At 41.6% G+C, this 26894-nt stretch overlaps 1 protein-coding gene across 1 annotated transcript in view; it reads right to left on the minus strand.

The window, feature by feature from the left end:
* The window catches only part of LOC124301145 (sodium-dependent dopamine transporter), a 571198-nt gene that overhangs the window by 292557 nt on the left and 251747 nt on the right, over window positions 1-26894 (minus strand). Inside the window, exon 5 of the mRNA XM_046755874.1 lies at window positions 15230-15545. Within this exon, the coding sequence (XP_046611830.1) occupies window positions 15230-15545 (316 nt within the window). The remainder of the gene's footprint in view (window positions 1-15229; window positions 15546-26894) is intronic.

The following is a 26894-nucleotide window of genomic DNA, read 5'->3' on the forward strand; positions in this document are numbered from 1 at the left end:
GCGTTTGACGATTCGCTTTCAAAATTCAAAATTAATCGCAGAGAGACGTGCATCCAATGGTTTACAAACGAGTTAAAGGAATTGGCACATTCGTTAGAGGGATATTACAAGACTGTTGTCCGCATGGAAGCACTGAATTTCAATCAGATCAACGAATTTGATTTATAGACGATCTGTCATATTTGCGAAAAACCGTTTACACCCACACATGTGAAACATCGTGATCACTGCCATTTCACGGGAAAGTACCGTGGTGCTACTCACCGCAGCTGTAATCTGAATTACCAAAATTCGCACACTATCCCAGTGATATTCCACAATCTGTCGGGTTACGATTCGCATTTTCTGATCAAAGCCCTGGCAACGTCATTCAAAGGTACTGTTGAACTATTACCTGGTAATGAAGATAAGTACATTTCCTTCACTCAATTCGTTAAGGGAACGGATGTAACGTTCCGTTTCATGCCTAGCAGCCTCGATAAATTATCATCGTATCTGGACGATTGTCAAAAAACAATAACACGAAAATTCTGCAGTAGCTTGCACAAATTTCGGTTATTGACTAGGAAAGGTGTCTTCCCGTATGAATACATAGGCAGTTGGGAGAAGCTCGAGGAGAAACATTTACCATCCAAAGAACAGTCTTATTCAAAATTGAATGACCGGAATATATCAGACGACGATTACGCACACGCGTGCGACGTATGGCGAACTTTTAACGTTCAAACTTTGCGAGAGTATTCGGACGTGTATTTGCAGACGGACGTGTTTTTACTGGCTAAAGTTTTTCAAAATTTCCGACAAAACCACTGGACAACGTATAAACTGGACACATTACATTACTACACAGCGCCCGGTCTGTCGTTTGATGCAATGTTAAAATGTTCAGGCATCGAATTCGAGCTTCTCACCGACATGGACATGGTAATGTTTATCGAAAAAGGTATTCGAGGTGGTGTGTCACACTATTCGAACAGATACGCAAAGGCCAACAATAGATATATGGGAGAGGAATTCGATCCTGAGGTCAGAGAATCTTATCTCATGTGCTTTGACGTTAATAATTTGTACAGTGCTGCTATGAGCTTTGCTCTGCCATACAGTTCCTTTGAATGGGTATCAGACTTCAGACAATGCGACGTTCTCACCATTTCGGACGATGCGGAGTTTGGTTACATACTGGGAGTGGATTTGGAATATCCTGAGGAACTGCATGAAGTTCATAAGGATTTACCACTGTGTCCGGAGCACTATGTACTTCCGATTTCGGATAAGAAACAGCCAAAAATGACGCCCAAGCTACTTTCCAAGAAAAACTACGTTGTTCACTATAGCGTTTTGAAACGATGCTTACAATGAGGCTCAAGATTACTCAAAATACACAGAGTTCTCATATTCAGGCAAACCCCGTGGCTCAAAAAATACATAGAGTTAAATACCGATTTCTCACAACGAATTCGAGAAAAATTTTTACAAACTGATGAACAACGCAGTTTTTGGCAAAACAATGGAAAATGTTAGGAAGTATAGAGATGTCAGGCTGATCACGAAATGGGATGGAAGATACGGTGCTAGAGCTACTATAGCCAAACCCAATTTTCACAGCTGTACCGTTTTTGACAAAGATATAATTATCGTCGTAATGAGTAGGACGAAAGTCAAGTTGAAGAAACCATTGTATGCAGGTTTCTCCATCATAGATCTGGCTCAAACATATATGTACGATTTTCATTATAATTCAATTAAACAGAAATTTGGCAATCCAGCAAGATGATTTGTATACGGATACCGACAGTTTGATTTATAATTTTACCGTCCCCGACATATACGAACATATGAAGGAGGACTTGCACAAATTCGATACGTCTGATTATCCGCTTCACAACGCTTATGGAATGCCTCTAGCGAACAAAAAAGTTCTCGGCTTGATGAAAGATGAGAATAACGGAAAAATGATGCTGAAATTTGTAGGATTAAGAGCTAAATTGTACGCATTCCGAGTCTTGGGAGATGAGAAAGACAATAAACGTGCCAAAGGTGTCAAAGGATCAGCGTTGAGAAAAATAACTTTCAACGATTATTTGGAATGTGTTTTGAACCGTGAAAATTTGTCTACAAATCAGCATTTGATATTAAGTCGAAAGCTCGAGGTATACACCGTAGAACAGCAGATAGTGGCACTGAGCTGAAATGACGACAAGCGGATCGTGTTTCAAAACACAACCGACACGCTTCCGTGGGGCTATAAGACTGCACCTTAGCTTTGTGATTACCGTATCGTAATCTATGTAGGACTTAATTCATAACTGTACCATGATGTCTGAAATATTATTATGTAGGATAGTGAATGAGAACGCTCCGAAATATACAAAATTGTTCAACGATGCATATGTCTGTCGATTGTCTAAAAAATAGAGATGCATACTTGTTATGTGTCGGGTATAAAATAAAGCGGCACATACGTTTTTACATAAAAATCATTTACTCAAATTTTACATTTCCGATTCGTTTGTCCAACTATTGTGTGTATTGTCAAAACCTGACCATTCAACATATATTTTTCTTCCACGCTTCTTGAGCACCCCCTCTACCAGATAGATATCCGGATGTTTAACCTTGAGGAGCTCTTGGTCGTAGAAACCACCAGCGATGGGTTGATCTCTATAGTCTTTGAGCTTGTACGTCACAGGCTGAGTTTTTCCACTCGACTTATCGTGAATATTCCAGTCGTCCAATTGGGAGTGTAAGCTTTCTCGAAGACATTTTTGAATTTGCTTATTCAAACTTTGTCGCCAGATTTGAACTTTGCCGATATGGTAGGTATCGCTCGAAGCCCTCCGTATGCCTGACGTAATAATAGCCTTTCGTTCTTAACGGTGACATCCGACGGTTTCATTCTTATGGTTCGGTGTTTGGCGTTGCTGTAAACCGAAACCAAATCAAATGAGATATCGAGCCACTTGTAGCTTCCTTGCATGCTGAACCGTGTCCACATTTTACCTTTCAGCGTGCGATTGAAACGTTCGCAGATCGAAGCCTTCAAATTACTGTACGTGGAGTAAAGTTTGATTCCGGAACGTGTCACAAGCGATTCAAATTTCAAGTTGTAAAATTCCGTTCCTCTGTCGACGTGTAAATTTTTCGGTACCCGTCCTTGGACAAGCACAGATTCCATTGCCTTCGTAACATTATCTCCAGACTTGCTCTTTATCGGTACAGCCCACGCGTACTTTGAAAAGATATCAATAACCGTGAGCATGTACTTGTAGCCTTTGTTTTGTCCAGCGTACGACATCATATCAACAAGATCCGCTTGCCAGGTCTCGTCGATACCGCGCACGTCTACACGTCGACGCAGGTGATTCCGGCGTGCAGGCTTATGCAGTTTCATCACCAGTGCTTGCTTTTTCTCTTTCATATTCCAACGCTCTTATTCTGGTGTCTAATTTGGAAATGATTTCTGCGTTTCGAATCGACAGGTCTCTACCTGTGTTGAGGTCTGTGTAAAAGGTATCCAAGGCTTTCTCCGTGGTGATCTCCAAAGCTATAATCATTTGATCGAGGTTGCCGATTTGTTTTTGCAGCACGTTGAGTTTTCGTCCTAAGATTTCCAAAATTACGGCATATTTCGGCTCTGCGGGATCTGCGACATCGCACAGTCTTTTGTTCTATATCGTTATGTCCGTCCGCTGTTATTTAAAACCCGACACCCGGAGGTCCGGAAGTGCTCGCAGCTGTGTTTTTATTCAGCTGGCGTCCAAACACGTCAACTCTCATCTCGTAAATGATTGCATAGTCGACGAGAATTGGCTAATAAATTATTCCGGCATCCCATAATTCTTCGACAATCGACATAATTTCATTGTTGTGACTTATATTCACAGCCGCTTCAGATGCCATAAGCAAACGAAGATGTTCCACCAGCCCCTTGGCGTCGTCCCAAAAAATGTAATCTGTTTTAATACCTTGTCGAGTAACCCAAGCCTGAGGTAGCAGAACACCTTTGCCCGTACGCTTCGACATCTGTGACGATGACCTTTGCCTGACGTAGAGATATTGCGCAGCTCACCAATTAAATGCTTGAATTTCGCGCTCTGAGCGTTTCGGATAGGGTCGGTGGTGCTATAGTACTTTCTGTGAGCATTTGTTGCAAGAAGGTCTGTAATTCTCCTTGTTGTTGCGGGTAACGTGAGCGGTGTTGGGCATCTTTTTGAATAGCAGCTCTGGCAGTCCCTGAGTTTTCGGATAGAGCGTACCGTCTATGCGAACGGAATCGCGCTCGAAGCTGATCGGTGAGACACCAACCATCAGCCCGGCAGTAGACAGACTCCGTACCCCGTACACGGTATCCAACTCGTGCTGTCTTCGTTTATCGTGGAGCATCTCGAGATATTCATTTTCTGATCTCACTGACGATTCTGTGACAGTTTGATCCTCTTTCTCTGCAGTTGCAAAAGAATCTTCTGTTTCCATTTGGTTCTTCGGCTCATCCTTCCTTTCAGTTTTGGGTTCTTCCTCCATCTCTTCCTTGACAAGTTTCGTGCCTCAAGAAACATTGACTTATTCCTGCAGCGGGGTTACCACAGGTTTGAAGGCATCCTTCATTTGTTTTCTGCAGCGACTCTTTTCCCGTCTTGAGGATTCTGTGCTTACGACGAATCGCATTACTCGCCTGAGCGATACGATGCAAGACTTCTTTATCCTTACGAATTTCCTGCATGTTGACATAACTGGTTCTGGAGAGCTACTGTTTCGTCGCCGTCTAAGATCGTGTATTTCAATCTCATGTCATGTTTATAAAATTGTCAAATCCCTTTTTTTACCGACCATTACCGAGCTCTCTATCCTTGTCGATCACCACGAACCCATATTTGTCACCGTTCCAGCATGCCGTGCACAAGGCTTTAAACTCCACGTACGACTTATCAGTGTTTACATGATTGTTGTACACATGTCTCAGATTCATCTCGTCTTGTTTGAATAAGACCAGCAAGTTGGTGTTGTCGCGCACGACGTGCTTAGGGATTCGAGCGTACGTCTGATAAAGATAGGAACAGTCTACATCGTGATGGCTACTCATACAAACGTACGCGCGTATGTTATCCTGCTTCTCGCACGCTACGTCATCGAATACCATGATCGAGTTAGGTTGCGCCTCGTTGGGTGCAATGACGTGCTCATGCTCGTTAAAGGGGTAATACTCAACACCGTCGACATTTTCGAGCACTTGACTCAGAAACTTGTATTTCGGTTGATTGAGAGATTTTGAGTAAACGTACAGGTTTTCGAACCTCAAGCCGTTCGGATGCGTTATGAACGCAAATAATGCGTTGGTTTTGCCACAGTTGGATGGTCCGCAGAATACCGCACGTACACTACTCGGCAACAATTCGCCATGACGTTTTTACCATTTTGTACTCTGCTGCGTAAATTTGTCAAAATTCATCACCGGCACCTTCGTCGATTGTGTCTCGAACCTCATTTCGAACGTGACTGGCTGGATTCTCTTTAAACGCATCGTTTATAACAACTTTCTCTGAGTCGTAGAGCGGATATGGTTGTGCACACACGTGATTGTAAGCGATCCTTAAAAAAGCGATCAAGTGGGAAAGGTTTAGTAAATAGCATTATCAACAAACTCCCGATCGAGTTGCATGTTCCCGGTTACCAATACTGCGGTCCTGGTACGAAGTTGACGAAAAGACTCGCGAGAGGCGATTCCGGTATCAATCCTATCGATGCAGCGTGTAGGGAACACGATATAGCGAATTCGAAAAATCATGCGAACCTTGAAGCTAGAAGCGTCGCGGAAAAATATTAGCCGAAAAAGCCTGGAAACGGGTTCTCGCAAAGGACGCAAATTTGGGTAAAAAGGCAGCCGCTTAGGCTAACACGATGAAGGTGAAAACAAAGTTAGGCATGGGGTGTCGAAAACCAGAGAACGTTTCCTTGAACAAAATCATACGAGCGGCAAAATAGTCTATGATTTGGAGCTACGACGCGAAAACGAGCAGTAAGTCTACACTCAAAGGTGCTCGAGAAGATGTAAGGTGGTAAACATAATGTCCGATCACCGCGCGTTCTACCGCTACCCTCAAAAGTTGTCGGACTGCTACCTTTTCTCATACCTATTTTTGCCGGTCTCAGCGTTACGGGTGCGTTAGCGGGGGGTGCTGTGGGTAGAGCAAAGGCTATAAACGATGCGAGCGCGGCTAAACGAGAATTGGAGGAAAGTAAACGGCATAACAAAACGGTAGAATCGATCGCCCTAGGTGAAGGTCTCCATTTTAAACCGTAAAAAAGGGTTTCGGTCTTCACCTGCCAAAAAACTAAGTGTGAAGCTACCATGTCAAGCGTTGACCAGCTGGGGTTTGCTGAAGTATGCAAAAATCATGAAAATTCCATACTTCCGAGGTGTCTTTATGCGCACCGAAATGCCCAAAAACGTACTACATAGAAACGAGGCAGCTGTCGTTAATCTTGACGATGAAAATGGCCCTGGGACACACTGGGTTGCATACGTGCAACGTGGCAACGATGTCGTATATTTCGAAAGTTTCGGTTATCTTTAACCTCCGTTAGACCTTGTGAAATATCTTGATGCTTGTAGCGTTAAGTATAATGATGAAAGATATAGGATTACGATACATTCGATTGCGGACACTTGTGTCTGAAATTTCTAGGGGGTGACCTGTATAAACATGACACGAAATTGAATAACGTCATTCCAACACTTGCAGTCATGAATTATTCACTTACGTGAACGATATCGAGAACATCTTCCATTCTCAAAGCGCAATATTTTCCTTCGGTCGAACTTGCTTTGAACAAAAGTTATGCTATCGGCCTCATTAAACTGTTAACCTTTAATTCCATTCCCAACGTCGACGTCGGTCGCAATAAAATTTACCTAGCCAATGAAGCATTCACTATGTCTACAGGCAGCCACGAAATTCAGGATGTTGGAAAGTATATTCCCAATAATAATACTTCATGCAGCGAAATCAAATATAACCGTATCACAAATTTTAAACCTGACGATTTAATTGGTCAGCTTCTCGGTTTTACACCGCGTGTATTGGTAGATAACTAAACTCACCAATCGGATATGCTTGTCGCTATTCTCAAGTTCAACGCGTTGCAAGTCGAATGCAGCATTACAGCGAACCTGCCTACGTCAACGAGAGCAAAGTGCATACTATTCACGAATTTTTCCCTATCATTCCGCCGAGGTATAAGATCGTGGAAGTGCCGTCGCACGTTATTTACCTTCCGATCACCGTCAAGACCATAGATCACATACAGCTTCGGTTAGTCGATCAAGACGGAGACCTGGATAATTTTCGTGGTGAAGTTATAACTGTGAGACTGCACATCAAATCACAATAACAGATGGGTATTGCGTATAGCGGATTACCCAAAAAGAGTTATATTAGTAAGTCAGCAAGTCCCGATCAAGTCAGTCATCCATGAATTTCCGAACCATTAACACGTCGAAACGTGGAGTTCCTGATAGCTCTGTGTCTCAAGCTGACACAAATTGGAGAAGGAATTCCCGAAACATAGAACTGCGATTCTGCTGTTTCGTTGCCTGCTACGTACGATGAAGGAGGAAATCTTGAGCATTCAAACGCCTGTCCTCTTCGACGAAACAATCGCACACCAAGAAATACATGCACACAGACCGTGCGCATCGGCAACTTTTAACAACAGCGATGAGATTCGAATCACCGTTCAGCATCAGGATTTATGCGTATTACCGAGCACGAGTTCGCTGCATATCTCTGGAAAATTGCTGAAATCGGACGGCACTGCAGCGGCGATCACAACTTTAGTCAATAACGCCATCTGCCATTTGTTCGAAGATGTACGGTACGAACTAAACGCTGTAGAGATTGATAAATGTAAAAGCGTTGGCCTGACCAGCCTAAAGGTTTTTCTTCGCTCAACCCTGGTCAAAGTTGACTTGTGGAAAATGCTGGATGGCTCGATGTTCAGGAAACGAAAAATTTAACTGATGACGATAGCAGCTTTGACGTAGTTATTCTCTTGAGCATGATATTGGACTTCGCTGAAGACTATCGCAAGATCATCGTTAACGCGAAACACGAGCTGATTCTTACAAGATCAAGAAATGATTTCAATGCCATTGTTCCAAATCAAGACGAAGACTTTAGAATTGTGATCGATGAGGTGAAATGGTTAGTACCGGAAGTGAAGCTCTCGGATCAACGAAAAATCGCACTCTTGAATTTCATTGAGAAAGATACACCTGTCTTCATGAGCTTCCGCAGTTGGGAGTTGTACGAATATCCTTTGCTACCGGCAACCACGAAACACGTTTGGACGGTGAAAGCGTCCACCCATTTGGAAAAACCGCGATTTGTCATGCTCGGTTTTCAAACGAATCGAAAAAACAAAGCCGGCAAAAATGCCAGTCATCTTGATCACTGTAACATTACTGACGTCAAGCTCTTCTTGAATTCCGAGTATTATCCGTACGGTAACCTGAACTTGGACATGAGTCACAATCGCTTTGCATTACTGTAAGAGATGTACGCAAACTTTCAAGCCACCTATTACGGCAAAGAGCCCGAGCCTCTGTTGACGAAGAGCGAATTTCTACAGTACGAACCTTTGATCTTCATCGACTGTTCGAAACAAAACGAGGCTTTGAATTCTGGACCGGTTGATATTCGTATCGAATTTGAGGCTAAAAATAACTTTTTTACTGGTACATCTGCCTACTGCTTAATTTCACATGATCGTATAATTGAATATAACCCGCTGAGTGATGGGGTAAGGAAATTGGTATAAAAACCTTGAAGGTTGTGACAATCGATTTAGTATTTTTCACGATGGAGTTCATAGTGGACGTACAAGGATTCAGAAGACCGGGTCTCGGTTTTGCACCAAAAGAGTTGGCAGTTGTGTCACTCGACGAAGATACCAACCCGTCAATTTTTCTCTTCGAACCTCCGTAAGATTGGAATTATTTACTCGCTCCATTCAAAAGCGAAAATGTGTGGCTGTCACGGAATTAGCATGGACTATCCTGGGAAGGTGGTGATTTACCTTTCGAGAAGCTTGGCTTCACCATCGAATGCATGTAATTGCGTGATGGATGTGGGTTGTCCGTCGTTGCAGAAATTGAATAAAACGTCAGATACGAATTCAAACTGTACGCATCATGCTATATCACGTCCAAACTGCGCAGCCCAAATCGTATTGTTACTGCGAAATTTTTTACTCAAACAAAAAAGACAATTGGTATCTACTCGATCAATTATTCATTCCTATTGCCTAGAGCATGAGTACAATACCGTTGAGTAAGAAACATGTAATTACACTCATGTATCAGCATTATGAATTTTATGTAAAACTTTGATCTTAAATTGTGTTTTTTTCAATAAAATATTTTTCATCGTCAATATCAACCGTTAATTTCGAACCTCTGTCCTGATAATTAAGAGTTTATTTCAGCACCTTCCCGAATTCGACGTCGCACCTCAATCAGTTGTCCGCAGACCGCTCGCCGTCAAGTCAAAACTCGACGAACGCGTTGTTTGTCAGCCTTGGTTTCCGAGAATCGTTCAGGGTCTAAGAAGCTCTTTCTCACGGTTCACGAACTCAACGTCGCACTGCAATCCGTTGTCCGCAGACCGCGCACCGTCAAGTCGAAACTCGTCGGACGAGAATCTTTCAAGGTCGAGACAGCTTCTTCACACGGCCCACGAACTCAACGTCGCACCGCAATCCGTTGTCGGCAGGCCGCTCACCGTCAAGTCGAAACTCGTCGGACGATTCCGAATATTGTTTTCGTCGGACGATTTCGGGAGTTTTTTGTCGACCTGAAATCCGTTCAAGGCCAGAGCGGGTTTTTCAGAATTCAACGTCGCACCGAAATCCTTTGACCGCATGCCGCTTAACGTTGAGTCAAAACACGTCGGGCGAATTGTTTGTCAGGCTGGATTCGTTCAAGGCCGTTGCATGAGCCTCCCAACCTCGTAACTCCGCCCTCGAAACCTTTTGATCGCTGGAGAATCTTCTGGAAGCTCTCAAAACCTGACACATGCCAGGATTCTCGGTCGAACGTTCGAGGATGCACGGGGTCCGCTCGAACGCCTGAGGATTCACGGATTGCGATCGGTAATGCAGTTATCGATCCCGCTCGATGAGCATGATTTTCTTTACCGACAAAGAGCACAATTTATCCCACAAGGGGTAATACCACGGCAATTTCAGGCATTTCTTACCAACGATCATCGTCATTTGGAGGATTTTTTTCCAACGATCATGGTCATTTGGGAGATTTTCTCACCGACGAGCGGTCGGCAGAGCACGTTTTCTCTTACGAGAATGGGGGTAACTTTCAAAGGTTCGCCTCTGGGGTGCACGGATAGGCGGCTTGGTCAGCGGATAGGCGGCTTGGTTGGTAAAGAAGGTATTTGTATCCAGAACCCCCCGTGTGTATCTACTGCAGTCGCCGATCGCGCCAAATTCATGAAAGACATAAAAGTGCGCCATCGACTGCACCATATTTTACTTTGATGAGAAGCGATCTAATCTTCCTGGCGAGAATATTATCACATATATGTCCTCTTACGATGAAATTCGACATTCGACAAGTTTCATAAATTTACATATTTTCTGATCTTTCAATCAAGCCCTATATCAATCCGATCGAGGCATGGAGAGCCGAAATATACGAGTTGTAAGATTTCAAACATTGTTGAAATCGTCAGTTCGATTAAAATTCTTATTGACTTAAACAATGAGATCGGCGATTTTATCGTGTCAATGATCACGTCTCTTTAATGTAGCGCTATTTAACTGTTTAATATTCGGTCATACTTGTAGTGAATGTCAAAACAATGTGTGTTGTGGTTGTTGCGCTGATACACATGCGACAAGTAGTTGCGGGAGTAAACATAAGTTGCGCTGTATTAACTGCTTGTTGGCCAAGGCAACTAATGTCTGTCATTCCGCATACGATAGAAGCAAATGCCTTGTGCTGCGTAAACAAATTGATCGCTCGATCTCTTTTATTAATTATTGCGAATAACGGTAAACTATCAAGATACCTATGGATTAGTTACTGTAATGCCCAGTCTCTTCCTGCACAATTTGTTATGTTTCAAGATTTCATAGTCGAATATGACGTGTATGTTACAAAAATTAGTGAATCTTTTCTAAAGCCAAAGAAATATTTTTCTTGCTATAAGATTCCGCACTATAATTGATATTGCAATGATCGGACGACCAGGGGCGGTGGACGTGTTGCAATGTATGTTCACGTCTCAATTAAGACCAAAGTGGTTGTTCTTTCGCCGCAATCTACTGCAAAAGATACCAGACCGGAGTATCTCTTCGTTCAACTTCAATTTGGCTCATATAAATTTCTCTGCACACTTGTTTACAACCCTCCAAAATCAGGCTTTTGGTGTGAAACGGTTGACGAAGTGCTACTCGGTTGCGGAGGCGCCGATGATAATATTTTTCTCATTGGTAACCTCAATAATAATTGGTTTTCCTCTCTTTCACCTCGTAAAATACTAGCCGATTCTCTACAAACGTGTAATCTTAAGCGTTCACCTTTCGATGCAAAATATCATGTGACAAATCTGTTGTCTACCATCATTGTCTATCAATTCGCACCTAGTTTTCTATTCACAGCACTACTTGCCTATCATTTCTGAACACCAAGTTCTTCTTGCCTACTTTGCCTATGATCGTATTATACCTCTACCTAACACAATATAAAAGGCGAACCGGCGAGTTAGCGCGCGAGTCAAATATTGCCCGCGTGAACAGACTTGTCGGCGCACGCCAAGCAGCTGGTACTACGAGAAAAATCAGACGGAGAAGGTCGAAAAAGAAAACATCGGCCATGATACCCAAACGTACCGGAACCACCAAGAAAACTGAAGTGCTGTAAAAAACGGGATCTTACAGACATGTTCGGATCACGGTAATCCCACGTGCCGCTCGTCTTGAACTTGAATATCAACAATGGCCTTCCTGCACGCGCGCTCGGGTGAGTGTATGAAGTCGGAACTGGATTTGTTTTCTCTACCACCAACGCAGTCGTCTATTGAGTCTGGTCAATGGGTACACTACAAGCTCGTATCGTCTCTAACCGATGATTACCCGATTGAATTTGTTGTATCTGGAAACGGCGATAAGTACATCGACTTGGCACACACTATACTTAGTGTACGTATGAAGTTACAGCTCACTGATCTAGCCCTACCGGCAGGCGAAGCGAACGCAGCTGCTCTGCATTCCACCTGATAAACAATCTGCTTCACTCAATGTTCAATCACGTCGATATATTCTTCAATCAAAAACTAGTCTCACCAGCCAACAACTCTTACGCCTATCGAGTATATGTATAGACCCTACTGAATTACGCACCGCACGCCAAAAATCCCATCTTTCATCCGCTTTATAATACGACAGCGAGGAAGAAGTATCGGATGTATACGAAGCCGACGCCGCCAGTGCTGATCGAGGTTTCATCGATCGCAAACGGGTCATGAGCAATGCACGTACCATTGGTCTGATCGGACATTTGCACTGTGACGTATTTAATCGAAACAAATTTTTACTCAACAGTGTGGAACTGCGTCTTCGGCTTGTGAGATCGAGAAACAGCTTTTACATCATGGAAGCCGAAAATCGCCACTAGCTGCACATCCTGGAAACTTCGCTGCTCGTTCGCCGAATGAAGATGAGTCCTGGAATCTTGCTGATGCATGCACGGACACTAGCCAAAGGTACGGCAAAATATCCCGCGACCAGAGTCGAGGTGAAATCCTTCACCATACATGCAGGAGTATAGGAAAAAACACTGGACAACGTCATACTCGGACAAGTATCGAAACGAGTGATAATCTGTTTTATCGGCAATAAAGCCTTCAACGGAAACAGACAGCGCAATCCGTTTAATTTTCAAAACTACTTTTTGAATTTCCTATCACTGTACGTCGACAGGGTGCAAGTCCCATCGAAGCCGCTACAGATGAATTTTGGCATAGAGGATCTCTACGTGGATGCTTATCACACCCTCTTCTCCGGTACGGGGATTCATTTTCTGAACGAAGGAAACAGTATCAATCGACAGCAGTTTGCTGATGGAAATTGTCTGTTGGGTTTTGATCTAACCCCCGATCTCTCGGCCAACTGTCCATCGCACTGGTCGCTTATCAAACATGGAACTCTCAGGGTCAAAGTACGTTTCGACGATGCCCTCAAAGAAACTGTGAATTGTCTGGTGCACGCTGAATTAGATAATCTTATTGAAGTAGATGCTGCACGTCAGGTGATTACAGATTTTTCGGGCCAAGTATAGAATAGAATAGAACATAGTGTTATTATACAAGGGCGGTAACCCTTAAGTATAAAAAAGAAAGCAATACATGTTGTAAAAAGAGAACAAGTAGATTGAATACTAATTTAATTCTAATTTTAATTCTAAATATTCTAAATAATATCCAAGAGAGTGGTAAGGTATGGGGAGTACAGTGGTTATAGCACGCGTTACGGAGACAATGTTCAAGGTGCGTGCGAATTAGAGCAGGTGAGCGTATAAAAAGTAAGAAAAGAAGCGAGTAAAGATAAAAAGTGAAAAGTAATAAATAATAAGTAATAAGTAAATAAGTGATATAAGTAATAAGAAATAGGTAATGAAAAAAAAGAAATAAGAAATAAGAGAAATAAGAGAAGCACTAGTTTACAGCAATATATTATGTAAGGGCTACGTGATCGAAGAGTCCTTTTTTGAAAATCGCCAAAGAAGACGCTTCACGTAATGCCTGTGGCAGAGAGTTCCACGAGCGAGCGGCCGATACAATTGTAAATTTTTCGTAGCAAGCAGTTCTATACGAGGGAATATGTAACTCATATTTCGATGCTCGCGAGGGGATCGTACGCTCCCGAACTGCAGACCACAGGGTAAGTTGAAACGCGAAGAACAGCGGAACGCGGAGATTGACAGCCCGATAAACAAAAAGCCCGAGAAAATAGTTACGGCGCTGTGAATCTCTCAGCCACTTGAGTCTCTGGTAATAAGGCGTGATGTGTTCAGATTTCCTTACATTAAAAACAAAGCAAACGCAAGCATTTAGGGAACGCTGCAATCGAGTATCCTCGACGCCTGTAATATCGAGGAGTGCGATTGAGCAATAGACAAAAATGGGGAAGATGAGAGCTGAGACCAGGATCTGTCGGAGAGCAGATGTACGAGCCTGCCTATTGGCCCTAAGTTGGTAGAGCGTTTTGAGGATTCTATTGCACATGTTGGTGACCTGCTCCCGCCAATTTAGTGTCGGAGTAACGTAGAGACCGAGAATTTTCATACCATTTACGTACGGGACGATAGTTCCCCGCACCACAATCTGAGGGACCTGGTTATATCGGATCATATTGAGAGTTCGGGCGGAGCCAAGAAGCATAGCTTGAGTTTTCACAGGGTTGAGCCGTAAAAAATTTTCGTCGGCCCAGTCACAGACACGAGCCACATCCTCATTCACTCGTTCAACATCTTCAGCTAAGCGAGATGACGAATTGAACCCAACTCGTATAACTTATATAGTCTATATTACTCGGGCAGATCTATGAAGCAATTTCGTGCAAGTTCCATGTAAGTGGATCAACTAGTTTTCAAGTTTATCGATAGCAACCAAACAAAAAGACAAAGAATTTTATATGTTACTATAAATTCATCATAAATAGATATTCAAAAATGTAATCGACTCGTGACTTGTTTACCGTAGAACTCTTTTATAGACCGCTTACGTGTAAATTATTTTTCGCGCATATGAAGCAAGTGCAAAATTGCTAGTTTCATGCGCACTAGTATGCGGGTGAAAATACAATTTGCGTCCGGTTTGCCACATAATCAAAATAATCAATAATAAATGAAAAATAATAATCCGCTTCACATGCTCAAACGGCAAATTTTCAAATGACCTAAAAAAATAAAAGAACACGTGTGCATTACGGATGGAATGTGATTTCACTCTTGTAGTCGCCTTCTTTCCACCTTTGATACGTAATATCATTTCTACGTTATGATCTTAGATCAACCAACTAAATGCGTCTAGCCATAATAATTTCAGTTACATAAGTATCAACGAACAGTTCAAAATTTCAGAAGTAGCAGGTGATGATATATAATTTGTTGAACACAAGCATATTAATTATTGCAGATTTTTTATGTCCTTACTTGAAATATTCTTGTGCGGCACTGGTGTATCGGGTATCATTACTATAGTGATTTATCAGTGTTGTGTTTTGGATTCCCTCGAAAGTAACGCCCGAGTCGTTGCTAGTGAATTGGTTATCCGCCATCGCATAATCACCAACATACGAAGCATTGATGTCGAGTCTGCGACATCTCGGTGTGTTCCACGGGTTGTCACAGGTCGTCCAAGGCAACATGGCAGCAAACGATGCAAAGAAGTAACGAAGCGCCCATGCGATTATTACATTATAATAAAAGTCAACGTAAAACGCTATTAAGGCAACCGCGTAACCGATTCCTGCAAAAAAAAAAAAACATTCTTATGCATTTGAGCAATCCTCATGGCAGTATCAAAACAGTTTCTAATCTATAGTCGATATACATGCTTATGGTTTACCTATAAGTAATTACAATGTAGATGAAAAAACTGACACCAGATAATAAATCAAATTTTGGATATTATCATACTAATTTGACTTATTCAGTATTGTAAACGATAGTCCCATGATTTAGCTGTGGTCTTTTCTCCTCTCCATCTTCAACATATCGCAGATCAAACCGTCTTTCAAATGTGTTGCAAAAAATAGAATGTGTTTCGTGTTAGCTGTAGACATTCGGTTACCCTAGCTAAAGTTTACTGTAACCACCCTCTCGGCCACAGTCGGGTACTTTTGAGGGTGTAAGAAATCATATAATCCATAATTGTATCTTCAAATCAATATGCAGCGGCCGATGAAGCAGTTGGAGGCCCCGGAGCGCATTGAAATTTAGACGCCCCCCTGACATAAGATTGATGGAAAAGTTTGGGTAAACTGGTCGAAATAAACTGAATAACCAATTTAGAATCATTATTAAAATATAACTATATAATATATAATAAAATAAAACGCTTAGGCATTGAATATCACATTGAAAAATAGTGAAGTCACAGGCTACCACCACATTAATCGTATAATAAGTAACGACTACGAACATAAATGATAAATCAAACAGACTTCGTTCTGAACAACAAGGAAAATACTTAGACTTCTTTTCTCTTCTCTTTTAGACATTTATCCATGAATAATATATAAATACAAGATTAAAGTGGCGTCTTCTTAGCATTAATTTGATAAAATTTACTATTATTACTCTCATATTCCAATGATTGCACAACCTTATTTTCAATAAACATTAGTGATAAATCGCTTAGATGCAACTGATACAATGAATTTCATAAGTATGTCTTTACTGGTTTCAATACAGAAAATATGTGTTCACCACTACCATTACAAATGGGCATCACTAAGAAGATTTTCAAAGTTCACGTGAGGGAATATAGATTGCAGCCCGTTAACTAAGATTTCATACATTTCAAAAAGATTCGAGATGTTCTAGTCCTAGCAAAATTCAACGAAATTAAAAACCTCATCTTTAAAATATGCAATATCAATATCTTATATTTCGTCGTTAACTTTCGCACGTATTCGTTGATTGTGTCGTCAGTCGATTGCACTCAAAACCTTGTTGTAAAAAGCGCTCCGTTTGCATATTTCGAATATGAGTACCTCGCAAATGACATCATACATGTTTACTGTGAAAGGTGAAAATAACGACCACCAAGTTAAACATGGTCTGTTTAGAGATAGCGAGAGTTCTATTGTTTTAATCCTAGAAAGTTCGCGAAAGGAAAAAGGGTTTGATGATGCGTGGAGATCGAAATAAAGAGAGATATTCACTTTAATCTGGTTCACTTTATTCCGCGCTTAGGGCAGTACTACTGGTTACAGCTAATGCGAGAATATCGCGAAGCAGAGAACAGAAGAAAAGTGAAGATAGAGATGATAGCAGCAGAGATTACAAAGAGTGAGACTGATATAGCAGCATAAGTGACAACGAGACTTCAAATTTCTGAACATGTGAGAAATACATTGCAGATATATGTATCGCGACATACCTGAGGCATTTGCCGAAACATGGTCTAATCAGCCTTTATTAGCATTACTATCATATTCTCATATTTATGGAGTATTGGACCGTGAAGCCTTAACAATGATAAAACAAGAAAACTTAAAGAAAATAACTTTTGTTGATTTGATGGCCGAGGCCCCCCACCCGCCATGCGACAAGGCCTGAAGTGCGCGCTTTTTGCGCCTGTGCCATAATTCGCTATGACACTTATTGGGTATGACAACTTCACATACAACATTAAATATAGTGAAATCAGGGTCAGATTTCTTTCTCATCTAATGTATAAGCTTAGATTTTCCATCGTCGACACTTTGGTGAAGCAAAATCATAATAGTAACATAATATTAAGACAAAAATATCACTTTGCAATTACAGAATGATTTTGAAAGAGTTGAGTTGTCAAAATATGGTAATATTCTGCTTCATTATGGTTTACTAAATTTCAAATAATCCTGAAGTAAGGAGAAATAGTATATTGTATTACAAGTGCAAAAACTGGGCGATTTGCGACAAGTGTGAAGTTTTCAGTGTGAACGACGGCGAGGGCACTAATCGCGTGATTCAGATATCGCCCATCTACACGTGTGACATGAACTATTTTTACAACACGTCTGAAGGAAAATTTTATTTGTGAAGCACCAGAGCTACGGACATCGAATGAAATTCGAGTTAGATCATTTACGCTGAATAACACAATCTGTAAAATCAAGCGTTTCGATTGCGCGCATCTGCCTAAGTTGTTTTACCCTAATTGTAGGACTTGTAGATATCACTTCCCAATGGCCTCTGTTGGAATGGTGCGTTAGCAAGATCAGGTTCTCCTGCTGCGCTTATACTTTCTCAATGCATGTGAACGAAATCAGGATTAAACACAAAGTAATTTTTTAAATCCCGATGACATATAGGCGATACACATATGAGTTTCTGCATTCCTAGTTGCTAGACACAGGTAGATCTACTGATATGGGCATGTATCAAGCTACAATTGTAATGTTTGAACTTATAACCTAGCAAAGTGACTTAACTACAAGTATTGTACGAGAGCAACGTATACTCAAGGAATCGCATCTTTAATACCGGGGGTGGACGTGCACCCCAGAATGCGAAACTCGATGACTCGACGATTTGACGGCGACGGTTCGACGGCGACTGGTCTTATGGTTAAGCAACATTAAATATACTGACTAAACCCAGGAGGGTGGGAGGCAGTGCCAAGTACCTCTATGAGTAGTCCAGCAGGGTTGGAAAAAACCCAGAGACGTCTACATCACATTCGCGAGGCCCTCAGCATGGGACCTTCAGCCAACAGCCCCTGCCAAGGCGTCTAGCGCCCGTATGGCCGCCATAACCAGGGAAAGTCCGAGGTCCTGAATTCGTCGGATATGTCCAGGCCTTATCTCTTTGGCTACCTTTCCAGGCATGGTTTATTGTTGGAACAGTCGATGTGCATTCTTTATGGCATGTGAAAGAATCCGTAGAGTAAAACCTGGCTTGAGATTGTCTCCCCTCATGGTGTGGAAAACTTCATGAGTCAATTCAGCGATATACAAAATTTTATTACTATTGCTTAAATACATTGGGCTAGGTAGGACCGAACAGCCTCTACCCCTAATCTCTGAGCATATTCCAAATTGTATTACACCTTCATTCTATTTTTTCTCTTTAAATGAAATAATTTCGTTCAATTCTTTTTCTACAGTTTATTCTTTTCTTTTCTTCAGAATTGTTGGGATTTTTTATTATTCAGGATAATAAAGGTGCACTTCTATTGTTTTTGATTGGATAAACACAAATAACAGTATTTTTATTGATTAAATGAAATAATTTGTATGGTGGTTAGAGGAGAGGTTTTGGTTATGATGATGTCCGTTACACGGCATTGAGAGTACTGCCTCTCAAGAGCCTACAAAAGAAAAAGAAAAATAAACAAAAACATGGAAAAGGAAAGGCAGTCGACAGACAACAGACAACAGACTTTTTGCTTTCTAGCGGGCACTTCTTAATACATAATATTCCAACAAGAATATTGTAAGATAATGTAAGTAAGCTACCTTGCATGTACGCGCCGGAGGGTTCCCTCAAATATTTGCAAATTACTAAATAAATGGCCGCAAACGCCGGAGAGTTTTTCGGAAGATTAGACATTTGGTGCACATATGCAGGATAATAGAACCACTTATCAAATGGTATCTGTTTAAAGTGAGTTTTTCCAAAAATAGAATGTAGCTACAAACGAAGAGACAAGAGTGGAATTCCTACCTGCACCCGTGGGGGAGAGTGGTAGCGGGTGTAACTGCCCCACTACCCTGGTCCCAGAAAACCGAAATATAAGAACAAATCAGAGAACGCAAAATATCTGTCCTTTTTCCTGATTGGTTTCATTTTTCTGAAATTGTGAGGAACCAATCAGGAAATTTGCAAGAGTCTCCCAAAGTCTAAGGAAGACTCTGCCAGAAGAGGACATCACTTGAACTCTGGCGATGGAGTGCTCTAAGATGGCTGATACAGTCAAGTCGTGTTAACTACAGTCTTCTTTCACCGAGCTTTTTCCTGCGAAATCAGTACAGTTTTTGGTGACTCTTCAATTCTCAGTCTCTCACTCAAACGAAATTGAACCGGGCAAGTTCTTTCATCCTCATCTACTTCTACGTTGCTGCTGTTAATTTCCACTACCGGTCCAGTGCTCATCTTTCAACGATCAGGCTAGCCGCCATTACATCATCCCAGCCGGAACGATGAACCAGCACATCAGAGCGCAACAAGCAACGGCTCGAACCGCCAGATAAGGAAGCGTCAAGGGCGAGTGGTTGGCTTCCCTTTACCTCTCTCCCTTCTCGGGTTTGGTTAAGGTTAGCACATTTGTTAATTGTTTTTCTCTGTATTTGTAATATCCAGCGATAAGTTAACCATCAATTCGAAAAAGCCTAGGGATCCCTCGGATGAGACCCCTGCCGTCTCTGGCTCTCCTCCGAATAAAATAAGGGGTACGGATCAAATTACACCCTGGATACCGTCAACCAGGATTCGTAGCAACAGGTTTAGACAGCGTGATTGCGCCCCATTCCTTGTGCAAGTTTATGATAAAAAAGGAGGGAATGCGGGTGAGATTCTTGCAATGAGCTTTGCGAAAATGTTGAAAAACAACAATCTTTTGAAGGGCATCACTAATATCAAGGCCTCTGGTATCAACAAATATAATATTGATTTTGACAACATCAAAGATGCCAACTATATGGTAGAAGAAGGCATAGATATGTGTAATCTGGCGTTAGGTGCTTACATTCCTGATGGGTGTGTTTTCAACATCGGCTTAATAAGGGGGGTGAACCTCGTCCTCTCAGAGGAACAGATTATTGAGAATTTTTCTATTTTGGGAGACTCAAGTGTAGAAGTTTGAGAAAAATAGCCACTTTATCCGGAAAAGTCATACCCCGAAAGAATACCTTGATACGCGATGAATTTTCCCTAACCACGTGCCCCTCAGAATCTTGAAAAACCTAGGGACGTTGTTCCCTATTTCCCTTCTGTGAAGATATGCAGGAAATGCCTTCGATTTGGGCATGTTCAACCTCAGTGCCACGGGAAGATACGGTGCATTAATTGCGGTGGCCAGCACAGTGAAAGATCTTGCGAGACTCCCAGATCCTCACAGAACTTTTGGTGTTCCAATTGTCGGGGCCAACAGCGAGCTTCGGACAGGAACTGCCCAGAATATTTGAAGGAGAAGAATCTCATTCGTGAGAAATTCCTAAAAAAAATTCTGCAGCAAATAAAACTTACAAGCAACACTCTTCTCAGGTTCCTCCCCTTAACGACAATGAGTTCCCATCATTGGGTACCTCTCGTCAGAGTAACTCAGTGGCGCAACCACACCTTCCTTACCCAACAATTTCTAGTAATTCTCGAAACACCGGCGATGTGGATACTGTCAACCAAGAAAGGGAGGGTACTTCCACTCCCGTTTTAAACGCCTCCAGTCGAGATTCTACCTCCGGAAAGAGTATTGACTCCGTTACACTCACTCAGGACCATTTGTTCAAGGATATGGACGAGGGCATGGATTCCAACAACCTCTTCGACCTCTACCGGACCATCGTCTCTCCGTCGGATGCAGACACGAGGATGATGGATTGAGTGAGGTTGGAGATTCGGAAGTCCTTAGGCGATTTTTCAAATTTTATATGTGTGATGTATTCAACTAATACGATTAATGAGTGAAACACTTAGGTTAAATGATAAAGAGATAATGGTTTATTATATTAATAGAAGTATTACAAATGCGTAGTATGTACAAAGGATACTCGAGATGTTTGCCTAAGCCGTGGCGTGCGGTAGCGCGACTAGCACCAGAGTGAGTCTCTTCTATATCGGAGCACGGCGTGCTCCGACACACACATACGCACACACATACTCCATCACTCATCATACCAACTTAGCTGTGTGTGTATTATACATGACAGCTTCTTCGCTCCGCGTGCCGCTCTCATACGTACTACGATACACTACACTTTCCGCTTTTTTTAAGATTTGTTTAGACGTGGAGACCGACGCATTGGTACATTACTTTTCTTTTGTTTAACAATTTGGTCGAGGTGTCTCTTAGCTAACGCATGATCAGAGTCTCTAATAACATATGTAGACGGAGATACTTTTTTTATTACTTCTCCAGTTACTCTTTTCTCAACTCGAACGCGATGGTTATCAAACAATACGGTGTCTCCCACAATCACATCATTTTGTCTTGTACCCGGTTTCGCCATTATTTGCGCTCGCTGTTTTTTCTCTACGTGCGCTGCTACATTGGTTCTCAGAAGGTCAAAACGAGTGCGCAAGTCTCTGTTATACATGAGTTGTGCAGGGCTTTTCCCTGTAGTACAATGTGCTATGTTTCTATAATCGAATAAGAATAAGTTTACAGCCGATTCTGGCGTCTCTCCCCCCTTGATGATTTTCGTGACTTTATTTTTAAAAGTGCCAACGAAATTTTCTGCCGCGCCGTTCGTCGCTGGGTGATACGGCGGTGCAAAACTATGGTTAACTCCATTGCCCCGTAGAAAATCTAGGAATATTGTTATAAAGGGTGAAATCACCCGTTTTGCCCCCTCTTTAATGATCTAGTAGTCAGCATAGATAAAAGACGTTTATAAACCTCTTATGTCTTTAAAAAGAATAAGGTTGCTGCGCCAACCGATATTATTGTAAAAACAGTCTTGTTTCAGACTTTAAACAAGAAACACGTATATTGCATTAAAAGCATTTATCACGATATTTTTGTTCACGCCTTTGATTTGATAATAAGTAAACTCGCGGATCCATATTTTATTAACGTAACGCCTAAATCGTTACAATTGGTGTCAGAAGTGGGATCTTGAGTTCTTATTAATTGAGTCAATTCAGTGCACGAACTTTAATTATGAGTAGCAGTCGTTTGACGCGCTCACGACGAAGAGAAAGAAGCGGAGAAGAACCTTTCGTTATGGAGAATCCGCGGGTCCCTGAAACAATTCCATCACCTTCAGTGGACCCTCCTCCAATTCCTTCGACAATCTCTCAAATTGATCTGCTGAAGATCATGTCTCAACAGCAAGAGGCTGCTGAGCGCCAACAACAGCAACTTCTTCAGCTGCTTCTTGATCAACAAGAACAGCGAAGAAAAGAACATGAACAACAGCTGGAACAGCGCAGGCTTGATAGAGAGGCACAAGAACGATCCGAAACTAGTCTACACGAACTGTTCCGGACGACTGTGGCAGCTCTTCAGGCTGTTCATCAGATGAATGGCTCAGGAGAACCGGCTGTCACCCCACGAGGTTCCAGAGTTGTTACGCCGCTTCCCTCTCCTGTTCCTTCTCCTGTTCCCGTTCCCACTGTTCGACAGATTCAACATCCAGGTCGATTCCAGGATGTTCCTGAATCAAGGTCTGTGCCTTTTATTAGGAGAGTAGATGAATCTCCAATTAGTAGAATGAGAGTAAATAATGAGGCTGGTTTTTCCGAGTCTTTGACTCAAGTTCGGCCTCAATGTTCTCATTTTAATCAATTAAATAATTCGAGATTTCCTGAGGTTGCTTCTCAGATTAATGAGAAACCTCTTTATCCTTTAAAACCGCCAATTTTTGACGGAAAAATTCCATGGGCAGATTATGAACGCCAGTTTAATACAATTGCTAAACATAATCAGTGGGACTCCGCCATGAGGGCCCACAGTCTTGCCTCCTGTCTTCGAACGCCGGCTTTGAATGTTTTAACGGCGTTGTCTGAGGAAGAAATCTCTGATTATGAAAAACTTAGTTCTGCATTAAAGTTGAGGTATGGAAATGACCACTTAAGGGGTTATACGCAGTTAGAATTTTCAAAAAATCGTTTTTTTTTTTTTTTGCATTTTCGGAATGTACATATATTTGAGTATATTCTCTGAAAATTTGAAGTCAATCCGATAAATATTTTCGGAGATTTACCTGAATTTGTAAGGCCACGTCAGAGCGTTAGAAAGTAGGGTCAGTAAGAACTGGACGAGCAGCTGCATGCATGAGGCGCGCTACCTGAGACCCTTTATTCTATTGTTTTCTTGTAGAATACGAGTATAATAGTCAGATATACTAAAGACTTGAAGGTCACGTGCAGTTATATTATAACCTAAAAAAAGTGTTTCGTCAGTCTAAATTGTACTGCTAAGTGGTAAAGTCGTGCGTTCAGTTTAAACTTACTAGTGAATTTTATTTAAACATTAAAAAAATGCCTCGAAGCTAGGGATCCTGCACAAGGTCCCTCTTATGGCCCTGGAATCGATGATACCATGTAAGTTTAAAAAAAAAAAATTTACCTATGTGTAAACTACTTCTGAAACTTTAAACGCGTTTATCTCAAAACTGTCATTTCAGAGTCGGTGAGCAAGATTTCTCAGAGATGGCTCAACTAATCGGGCTGAAATTTTGACACAATCTTTTTAGATATATTCTTCAGGTATTGAACGAAGGAATAAGATGTACAAAATTTTTTACTATTTTTTTTGGACAATTTAAAGCGAAAATTTTCATCGAAAACTAAAAATTTTTTTCAAATAGCCGCCATTTTGTTAAAAATGAAAATTTTGTTTATTCCTTCGTTCAATACCTGCATTTATCTATCCTTTAAAGGAATTCACCTTTTTTTTTTATTTCAGATAATCCAAACCGACAAAATCGTGCTCACCGCCGAGCGCCTTTTTTTGGATGTCGTTCAGGACATCATCTGCAGAGGCGGTGCACATCAATATTTTGACACGAGTAATACAAAATTATATTCTTCAAAGTGTGCTCTTTCAGAATTACTATTACTTGTACTTAGTAAATAAAAGCTGTGTCCACAAAAAAATCGTAAAAAAACCTTATTTTTGAGCCTCGCAACTGCGTATAACCCCTTAACGAAACTGTACACGGCACAATTACAGACAAGAAGACAAGGACGAGACGAAGACCTCGCGTCTCTTAGTCAGGACATTGAACGACTTTCTCGTATAGCTTTGCCAGACCACGAACCGTCTCGAAATTTATTAGCAACGCAAGCTTTCTTAAATGCAATCAATGATCCGGAAATTAAAATGGCCGTTGGAACATCGGGCCTCACTTCTTTGCGGGAGGCAACGGCCAAAGCCCTCGAGGTGGAGGCAATGAGAAAGCAATATTTTGGGCTGAACAAGCTTCGTCGGATTGAGGTGTCCGAAAACACCTCAGGAAGACAGAGTTTTGAATACTCGGAGGAGCCAAAACCTCAAAATTATAAAAATAGAAATAACGGTAACAATTTTAAATCAAGAAATCGAGGTTCTTTTCAAAACCATCGAAACGAGCGTATAAATAAAAACGTGGTCGTGACAAATCAAACTAGCTTGACTTGTATATTTTGTAAAAAAACAGGCCACGACGCCAATCATTGTTTTCTAATTAAAAAAATTAGTGGAAAACCGATGCAAGGCTCGAATCCAAATTCTTATAATTGGCGTAAGAAAAATATAGAAATAGGGGAAGCAAATCCTCAATCAAGTTCTTCAACAGGAACTCACTCAAAAAACTAATTCTAGATGATTTGTCAGGGCGAAAATCATCGCAGATTGTTAGTAGTGAAAGCCCTCTTAGAGAGAAATTTTTAATTAGAAGTCTACGACAGTCTGGTCTTTACGCGCGCGGTACTGTAAATGGCGTCGATTGTCTATGGGTAATAGACACGGGCGCGGAAGTAACCGTAGTTCGATCGGATCTCTTTAAATCCGATGACCAGATTGTTCCCTCTTTTTCTCTGCGAACAGCCACTGGAGAGACGACCCCGGTTTTGAGACAGGCTACTGTCCAAATTAACCTTTTTGGGTGTATCGACTCTCCACATAAGATTTTTATAGCAGATATAGAGGATGAAGGTATTTTGGGAATAAACTTTCTTACAGCTCATAACTGTGTTATCTCGACTAAGAGAAATTCACTAGCTTCAAACAATCGCGAAATAACTCTTTGTACAAATAGGAATGGAATTTATTGGACTCCTCCTAGAATTCGAGAAATAGAACTTTCGGAGGATGATTTGCAACAACGTTTTCCTTCGCATTTACAGAGCCTTGTTGAGAAATCTTCGATTTCGTTAAATTCAGCTCAGGCAGAATCGTTTAAATCTCTTTTGCTAGAGTTTATAGATTCTTTCGCCAAAGATAGTGGTGATAAGGGCCGATGTACTTCTGTCAAGCACAAGATCGACGTCGGAGAAAGTTCACCAATTAAACAAGCTCCTCGAAGACTCGCTCTCAACGCCCGAGAAGAGGTTAAGAAGCTTGTGGAAGACATGCTAAAGAACGATGTTATTGAACCATCGTCTAGTCCTTGGACCTCACCAATCGTCCTTGTTAATAAAAAGGACGGATCCAAACGATTTTGTATCGATTACAGGAAGCTGAACGATATAACGAAGAAAGATTCTTACCCTCTACCCAGAATCGACGAGACACTCGACCTGATAGCTGGTACAACTTGGTTCAGCACCATAGATTTTCAGAGCGGATACTGGCAGGTCGAAATGGATCCTCTAGATAAAGAAAAAACAGCTTTTGTTACGGGTTTAGGAGGATTATGGCAGTTCAAGGTTATGCCGTTTGGTTTGAGTAATGCCCCGGCTACCTTTGAACGAATGATGGAGGCTGTTCTCCATGGGCTCACTGGCAAAATATGCCTCGTTTATTTAGACGATATAATCGTTTTTGGTAAGAACTTTGAAGAAGAAGTTCAAAATCTCAGACAAGTTTTCGCTAGGCTGAAGCAAGCAGGTCTGAAAATGAGCCCGAAAAAATGCCATCTGTTCCAGAAAGAAGTAGGCTTCCTTGGACATATCGTTTCAGCACAAGGTGTGAAGACCGACCCATCTAAAATAGAGAAGGTTTCTTCTTGGCCGACACCTAAGAATAAAGAACAAATTCAAAGCTTTTTAGGCCTTTGTACGTATTACAGAAGATTTGTAAAAGGTTTCGCTAGTATAGCTAAACCTCTCCATCATTTGACCGGAATTAAGATTCTTTTTGACTGGACCCCGGAATGCGAAGAGGCTTTCAAGAAATTGAAAGAAAATCTTATTTCTTCGCCGATTTTAGCCTATCCAGAGGTCGAAATTCCTTTTATTTTAGATACGGATGCATCTCTTTCAGGAATAGGCGGGGTTCTGTCACAAATTCAGGGAGGTC

Source organism: Neodiprion virginianus, chromosome 3 (genome assembly GCF_021901495.1).
Source record: "Neodiprion virginianus isolate iyNeoVirg1 chromosome 3, iyNeoVirg1.1, whole genome shotgun sequence".
In the NCBI taxonomy this organism is placed as follows: Eukaryota; Metazoa; Arthropoda; class Insecta; order Hymenoptera; family Diprionidae; genus Neodiprion; species Neodiprion virginianus.